At 32.3% G+C, this 9,219-nt stretch overlaps 1 protein-coding gene across 1 annotated transcript in view; it reads right to left on the reverse strand.

The window, feature by feature from the left end:
* The window catches only part of LOC127719667 (neuroglobin-1-like), a 48,608-nt gene extending 39,629 nt beyond the window's left edge, over positions 1–8,979 (reverse strand). The window contains exon 1 of the mRNA XM_052225899.1: positions 8,581–8,979. Within this exon, the coding sequence (XP_052081859.1) occupies positions 8,581–8,759 (179 nt within the window). The 5' untranslated portion in view covers positions 8,760–8,979. The remainder of the gene's footprint in view (positions 1–8,580) is intronic.
* Between the last annotated feature and the right edge of the window lie 240 nt (positions 8,980–9,219).

Consider the following 9,219-nt stretch of genomic DNA (forward strand, 5'->3'; position numbering starts at 1 on the left):
TATAGACATTGAAATTGAAATAAATCCAGATAAAAAGTTTGATGAAATCTTACAATTTATTGAGATGATAATTATTTTTTTTTTATTCTATTAAGTCACAGAAATAGATAATTTTTCATCGCCTCTAAGTCACCTTTCTTAGAGCTGCATTTTCCAATGAATGCTACTTGTAAACAGTTAATCGGGTTACTTATTTTTCACTGAACAAATATCCCAGAACATTCGGGGAAATTTTTCTTTCATGCTGATTTATATTTTCCTGTTATATAAACCAAGAAAAGGCGTCCTTCAAATGTAAATCTATATTTTCTATAACTGATAAAAGTACTTATCATATGACACCGCGTTTTGTCTGCCTGGTGATATTGACACATCCAATTTAGCTATAGTATAACATCCACTTGACTTTGCTATGATTCGGCATACTTTTAAAATTATTGTATGATTTATATTCATATTTGAGAAAATTGTGTTTTAGAACATTGAATCCTTTTAAGACCTAATGCCGATGAACATGATAAGGCTATAGGAATAGTAATCAGGTAAGTTATTTGGCGACTAAACAACACGAAAAACTTATCAGACGTTTAGAAATGTCAAAATATCGATTTGCTAATATGATTAAAAAGCATGCACCATTAATATTGTCGTACTATCGGCTTTACAGATATTATGAAATACAATTAATTTTTTTTTAAACATTGTCTTGTACGGCCAAAGAGTATGTCGTCGAAGAAGTCTAAACAAAACAATCACTAAAACTGGAGCATTGATTCTTACTCAGTTTTAAACTTAAAGAAATCTGTCTAATGTTCTCGTTGTTAAAGACAATTGTGTAAGGGTCCTAAAGTTTGATATCAAGACTACACGCACTGTTTTTATTTTTATACCAAATGTTCTTGATTTAAAACTTAATTCATATATTCTATGTTCAGTGGCGGATCCAGAGGGGGGTTCCGGGGGTTTGACCCCCCTTTTTTTGACGATCAATGCATTTGAATGGGGACATATAGTTGGAACCCCCTTTTATCCTGGGTTAGGAAACCCCCCCCCCCCCTTTTATAAATGGCTGGATCCGCCCCTGATGTTTATTAATTTGAATACCATGATTCATATAAAGAGTCTATTATCACATATGCTAGAGAATTTGAGAAACAATATCGCTATTTGAAATCGTCGCACGATCTTTACGATTATTAAAGATAACACATCAACTAAAATCCGTTTCACACATATAAAACTTCTACGCATGTATATAAATCTGTTCACACATATTAAATTTTTCACACTTATAAAGCTTTCGCACATGTATATTAATCGCTTCACATATAAAAAAAAATTTTCACACATATACAACTTTAACGCATAACACGTATTATTCATCGAAAAATATCAATTTGCAGTTTCCCACAAAAGTTCTTTCAATGTTGATAAGTATTTCAATTATGTCAATGGAGTTTTACAATTACATATTGTCTGAGTTCAAACTGCCCACATTTTATTTCCTGCTTACACTGGAAGCTTGTCGTGGGAATTTATCCAAGCATTTGTTCTATTAAAAAAGTATCTACGGTGACCTTTATCAATATTTGCTATAATATAGTTTGTTTTATTATAATTATCTCCGCCGCGAGCGCCGAGAGTGCCACGATGAACAAAGCAATTGTTCTCCTCTGTCCTTCTATCCGTCTATTTCTTCGTCCTGAACATGCATGAAATATTGGCCACTGGACGTTAAGCAAGCAACAATCCATCCGTCTCTAAAATGCAATCATACTGGCTACATTATTTCTCACCATATTCTCATAGCATTTGTATCTTAAGTTTTATTTGAAAATTCATACGGGTGTTTAAGGGACTTTAGACATTTTTATTTTACTATTTTAACAGAGTTACACATGTGGACGTAACTCCTTGGATCGAAAGACAGAAAGCTTTCATATTGGGCAAAATTGTTTGTCATTATGTTTAACTGACCATTCTGTACCGTTGTTTTGATTTGACAATTTCTGAGAGAGCAATAGGACGCTGATATTTTTTTTTCAATTGCAACACAATGACACCCTGGATACGCGATTCTTCTGGGATCGTTTTTTTTTAAAAAGCTTTTATGCTTAGTAGAATTGTTTGTCAGTATGTGTAATTGACAATACTGTGCAGTAATTTTGATTTAACTAGTATTCTTGCGAGAGTTATTTGAGATTTTACTGCATACTATGAACCTAGATATCCATGCAATGACAGCTGGTAACCGGATTACATAATCATTTATAACATAACTACACACATGTTGGTGATATATGTTTTCAATCCTCTGTAATTATCGTTCATTTATATGACAATCTAGTATAATGCCAATCTATAAATTCCACAGGTCTTTATGATAACAATATTTCTTATGAATTACAGGGAAATTTACAAAAGTCCCAAACTGTAATGATAATGTTATCTGTGTACAAATACGAACAAATCAACAAAACAATACAGACACAATTAACGAAAGAGCAACACGAACCCCACTAAAACAGGGTGTGATTTTAAGTTCTCCGAAAGTATTAAGCCATACAGATTTGGCACCCGCCATGTTGCTCATGGTTACTTCAAATTCGATGAGAAGTCTCAATCGTTGATGCCACAATCGAGAAAAAGAGACAGGGTTGTTGTTACGACAATTGGAACAATTCTGTGGTCATCTGAAACACGGACAGTCAATAACGGTCAACCAACTCGTAGTCGCGTCCGTAAAACTTTCAGTGTATGGCTTCAACTTTACCACTTGGCAAACCCTTGGTTCCAAATCTTCCTTTTAAGCATTAATCTTATATCAAAGAAATCACAATAGGAATGGAATTATGCTGCATAAAATGGAAAATTGACAAATGGGAAGATGAAATCATTTCTTTTGTCGTAAAGTTTTGTTCGCAACCAACCGTTGTAAATACAATTTTCTAAGCCGGCAGAGGAGTTTGAAGTAGTCTCAAACATAGCTTGTACCCCATTAAAGGAAGTTCAGACCTTCCAAACCTGACATCATGAAAGGGAAATACTTAAACAATATAGATATTTTTTCATCATTCAACGTTGACCCATCTCAAATCGTGAGGCGGGTCTCAAGACAATTTCACACAAATTCAAAATAGTAGACTGCTCAACATAATATGAAATAGTTCAATAGCCGATGTTTTCATATTTGTATTTTTATATGTAGGTACATGCTTAGTTACAGAATTTGTATTTGTATTTTTCATATTTGTTTCATATTTGTATTTTTATATGTAGGTACATGCTTAGTTGTTGTGTTGACAATTTTGGATATTCACCTTTTCAACGGGCCATAATTGTATAATGTACGTCGCTCGTAACTATCATCCTTAAAGGAGCAAATCAACAAACTAAAAAGGTTATTCGCCGGTGAATAATAGGGTTATTCAACGCTGGTGTAAATTTTTAGGGTTATTCGTTCTTCCTTGCAATTGTATGAAAATTAACTGAATTATTCCATGTCACGTGATAACGTTTTACCCAATAGAATTGTTTGAAATATATGTAAGGTATAATAATATACAATTATGGCCCGTTGAAAAGGTGAATATCTAAAATTGTCAACCCTAAAAAGTTATTTCACTTCGGGCTGCGCCCCCAGTGAAATAACCTTCTCGTGTTGACAATTTTGGATATTCACCTTTTCAACGGGCCATAATTGTATAATGTACGTCGCTCGTAACTATCATCCTTAAAGGAGGGGGTTCGGGTCACGCTCTTTCTTTCATTTCATTCTAAGGAGGGATGGTCAAGTGTTCTTAATACAGTGTTGTTATAATTTTAGGGTTTACAAATTGGTGGCTTATATGTATGCTTAGATAGGAACTCTGGGGTAAACCTTTAAGAAAGCAATTCGTCATTTATAATGGTTTGAGACGGTAGTCATTTTCTATACTTTTCAGAATATTCCTGTAATCAGCATGTATATTACATCTTTGAAAACTTATGTTTTTTCTCATTGTTTAAGGCTGTCCGGTTGCCCATAATTGTTTACATCCACTTCATTTGAAATTTGCTGGATAGTTGTCTAATTGGCTATCATGTGACCTATAATGGTTTACTTTTATAAATTTTGACTTGGATGGAGAGTTGTCTCATTGGCACTCATACCACATCTTCTTATATCCATATCTCTTTATTTTTATATTAAGGCAGCAAGTATAGTCAAAAAATCAAATCTCGTTACATTAAACATACGCTACAATGCCATTTAGATAATTAAAAAGCAACATATCTGTAATATAACATCTACAGCTATAATATCGACTTGATTTAACCCTTAAATGCTACATTCTAAACTGGTGGCAGCAGATAATTAGGTACATCTTTGGTGAAATATCCTAGTAAAAAGTAGTAAAACAAATAGCCCAGATGATGGCAGGTGATTATCCAGCATCAAGTAATGTGATAAGTCTGGACGTTGATCAATCTCTACCAGTTTTCTGTTTGTTAGCCGGTGGTTAAATGGTGATTATTACAAAGGGCAAATAAAAGCTACCGGATAATTGAATAAAGTTCTTGTTTATTAACATAACATCTGGCTGCTAGCTAGCACAGTATGCCTATATTACTTCCACGATTCACGCAAGAAATAAATAGGATCTAATGAACAAATAATTTTTCCAATGTGATAGATAATTGGCTTATTATAGAAGATATCAGCTATTAAGCGATTGAAAATCGTGCAATTGAATTGGTTTTGTCTTGTTTTGTGTTTTTGTTGTTGTTTTTTTTTTTATTAAGTCGTTGTAGATGTATCAATTTTTCTCGGATCTGAAATTTGTACCTTAGACTTGCTCATGTTTTTTTGATAGGGCTCTTTTTCTTTGATTTGACACCTTCTTTACTGCGAAATAAGATAATTTTTATTACCGAAAGGATATAAGATTTTTGTTTTTGGAATCTGTATCGGCAAATGCAAAAATTATGTACATCTATGTAAAATCGCTCAAGTCCAACCTCTTACAACCAAGAGCTGCGCATGTACAAAAATGTACCTTTACTTATCAACCTTAGAACTAATTTTCAGTTTAAACTATTTTGAGATTCCTTATGAACCGATTCCCTCATTTTTGTGTTCCTATGTTAAGGTTTAATTTGTCAGGTTAAATGAGGCTAATAACCTATTTCCATTTGTGCCGTATCATTTTCATTTTGAATCGGAGTTTGTTACGATTTATTAATCAAATTCCATAGAAACAAAAACTGTTGAGATATACGGTTTCTTTTATCATTTTAGACATGAATATAAGGACAGGTACATGTCAATGAGTAAGCACAACAAAGTAATAACTTGCAACATCTATACACATAAATCAATCAATCGATGCGACTGTTTGTCTCATAATGTACCATTATACCGGTATTGTTTTAAGTCACTTTCCGATTTAAACAGGATTTTATTCAAATAAATTGAATTGGATTGGGCAACAGGCAAAGCCTATGTAAGCCCTCTCCATAAAACAAGGTACAATTATATTACATTCGAACAAAGCAACACATACACAAACATAATGACAACACAGAATTATTTTTCAAAACTACCTCATAGCTGACTTGAAGGATGCTTCAAAAAGTTAACTCAAATAAAAAATATAAATATTCTAAGAATGCTTCAAATAGTTAACTCAGAAAAAAATTTATTAATATTGTAAGTAATAAACTCCAATATTGATTTAGAGGCCTTACATTAAATTAAACTGTCTCCAGTCAGCTGTTCAATATTATTATTATGATAACTCATTTTTTCAAAATGTTTGATATCATGTACTTATTTTTACTAATTTATCGCACCTGAAGAATAACGACGGTGAGTAAATAACCATATTGATACATTAAAGAATCATAATTAATATAAATATTAAGTCACTTTATGTTTATGTTGCTCTAAAATGCTTTGGATATATTGTTGTTTCTTAGCCTTTATTATCGAGCGTATACCTTATTACCTTAGAAACTAAGGTTTCCACTCCCTCAAGCAAAGTTGACCTTAGATGAATTTGTCTATTTTTGTTAAGTTCTGTTTGGTCATATAGTTCTTTTCAAAAACTGTTTCTCATGCATCCGTGACTTTCAGATATTCGGTATTGAAGTTTCTGATAGGTCAATCCAGAAAAGCGCTTCGGACGCATGAAATTTATAAAGTGCTGTTTTCATTTTTATTAAAAAGATTACTATTAATGAAAAACAAATGAAAATATAACTTCGTGCTCATTGCCTACAGTGTCATGCATTTATTTTCTTGTAGATTTCTTTTTCTTGTAGAGTGACAACATTCAATTTATTGTTTAAGTGCTCCTAGACGGTTCATCACAGCTTGATGTGAAAAACTATGAATACATAAAAGCGCTCTCGTGTTCGTAATTTTGATACTAATCAATTTTCACCTACTGATTCTAACATAAAATGCATTTAAGACTATTTGATAAGCCATTATTAGGATGCTTTTAACCGTCTCTGGTGAGACAAATATCAAATTCATGCTTGTAAATCATTTGTAAAATGATTTTAATGTCTTTTTGAATATCAAAACGTGAAAAAGGTACATTACACGAAATGATAACTTGTTTAACTTTCTCGAATTTCTGTATATTTCCATTGTCAAGTAAGCATGTTTGTAATCTAATTTTCCGAGTAAAAATAAAAGGAAACAGGAAAAGTATGCCACAAAATTTCTTTTTTCCCATATCAAAGTACAAGGTTCACTTTATGCCAAATATTGCCTTGAATTTTTAGCTCATTATAAAATTTCAAAATAGCCATAATTTCGTTCTTAAATGGATCTATTTTACAAAACTTACACTACTAGATTAAACAAATCTCTTCATTAGATATAAAAATAACAATGTGGTATGATTGCCAATGAGACAGCTCAGTCTCCACAAGAGACAAAATGACACAGAAATTAACAACTATAAGTCACCGTACGGCCTTCAACAATGAGCAAAACCTATACCGCATAGTCAGCTATAAAAGGCCCCGAAATGATAAATGTAAAACATTTCAAAAGACAACATTTTGGGTATATTGTCACAATACGATGATTTTAAGCATTTTTCGGACAGAAAAGCTTGAGGAAACCTTCGGCCGCAACCTAGGATCCAAAATGTTCTGTAGTAAATAGTTGCCAATGATGAAATCCAATACACAGGCACAAGAACTTTCTTGATCAGGGTTAGCGGCCATAGTACATTATGGTAAAAACGGTTCAGAATCATTGAAAATGATACAAAAACTGACTTTTCAACACAAATAATGCATACTTCGGGGGGTCATTACTTCGTCATTTTTAATGTGACGTACCAAAAAGAAGTTATTTTGTATTAATAGTTATATCACAACTATTTCTATGTGAAATGTGTAGTATTTCGTTCTTATAAAAAACAAATAGCAAAATTGTAACGCCAATATCAACCCTTCGTGAACATACTCCAAAGTTTACACCTTAACCAAAAACAAGATTTTTTGTTTGTTTCATTGGGAATTCATTATATTTTTGGCAACTAATTCCCGTTCTTGCATATGTCCATGGTATCTAAGTGAAGCAATCTAAAAATAACTATATCTTATAATTAAAGAATAATAATGAGTACTTTGATATTTTACAACTATGTTCAGCTCTTGTAATAAAATTGAGAATGAAAATGGGGAATATGTCAAAGAGACAACAACCCGACCAAAGAGCAGACAACAGCCGAAGGGTCTTCAATGCAGCGAGAAAATCCCGCACCCGGAGGTGGTCCTCAGCTGGCCCCTAACTAAAATTTTGTGCTAGTTCAGTGAAAATGGACGTCACACTAAACTCCAAAACATATAAATGAACTAAAATTAAAAAACAAACTAGACTAACAAAAGCCAGAGGCTCCTGACTTGGGACAGGCGCTAAAATGCGGCGGGGTTAAACATGTTTTGTGAGATCTAAACCCTCCCCCTATACCTCTTTAGCCAATGTAGAATAAAGAAACACATAGCAATACGCACAGTAAAACTCAGTTTAAAAGAAGTCCGAATCCGATGTCAGAATAGGTAACAAAAGATACTAAGCAAAATGACAATGATACATAAATGAACAAAGGACTACTAGCAGTTACTGACATGCCAGCTCCAGACCTCAATTAAACTGATTGAAAGATTATGTCTTCATCATATGAGAATCAAGTACAATCCCTCCCGTTAGGGGTTTAGTATCATACCATCATAAAATATGTACATGGAAACTTATTGTGGCAATTTAATGATTTTTATGACTCATAATAATAATAATAATAATAATAATAATCATATAATAATACTATCATTTGATCTTTTACATGTATTTTCAACTCTTGTTACAATCGGGAGGGAACTTTATTGTGGCAATTTAATGATTGCTATACTCTGAGACTACTATAACACATGTGTTATAATAGTCTCAGCTATACTTAATAATAATGATAGAAATAATAGCAATGATAATAAAAATAATAATGATAATAAAAATAAAAATAAGTGTTATTACTTATCATAATAATTAATAAGATGCAAAGAAAGGAAACTTACTTCATGAATGTAACTACTCCCACTTTCTCCACATCCGTTTTTAATCGTTGCCACGATGTCGCTAAAATAACTCTATCTTTTTCTGTTAAACTAGGTGGTAAATTTCCATTATTTCCATTTTTGAAAGACTTTTTCTTAAAGTCAAAAATTTTGTGTCCTTTGGATTCAAAACATCCCATGATTTATCAATATTCCTTTTTTCGAAGAATTTTTTTTTTTACATTTCTATATTATCTGTATTATCTAGACTTATTGATGATTTTTATAAACAATTCACGTGGTAATGTTTTTCAAATACTTTTGATTCACGTCGTCATTGTTCGAGCATGCGCAAACACAATACCGATCTGTAAACAAGTTAAAGCAAAGGTTAATTTGGATATTGATTTACACTCAATAGGTCATTGCCAGATTATCCATGGTGTCACGATGTAAATCTGTTACAGACGCATTGGATAAAGAAAATATTTACCGTCAACCTACGCCATAATTTCATTTGATATGGAATCAATGTTTGATTTTATTATAGTTTTATCAATACCTTGAAAAGCTCCAGTTATACAAAACGGAAGAAATATAATAAAAATTCTAATGATCCGTTCAGGAAGTTATGTACACATATCGAATAGACATCCTGGG

Source organism: Mytilus californianus, unplaced genomic scaffold (assembly GCF_021869535.1).
Source record: "Mytilus californianus isolate M0D057914Y unplaced genomic scaffold, xbMytCali1.0.p SCAF_11, whole genome shotgun sequence".
Taxonomy (NCBI): domain Eukaryota; kingdom Metazoa; phylum Mollusca; class Bivalvia; order Mytilida; family Mytilidae; genus Mytilus; species Mytilus californianus.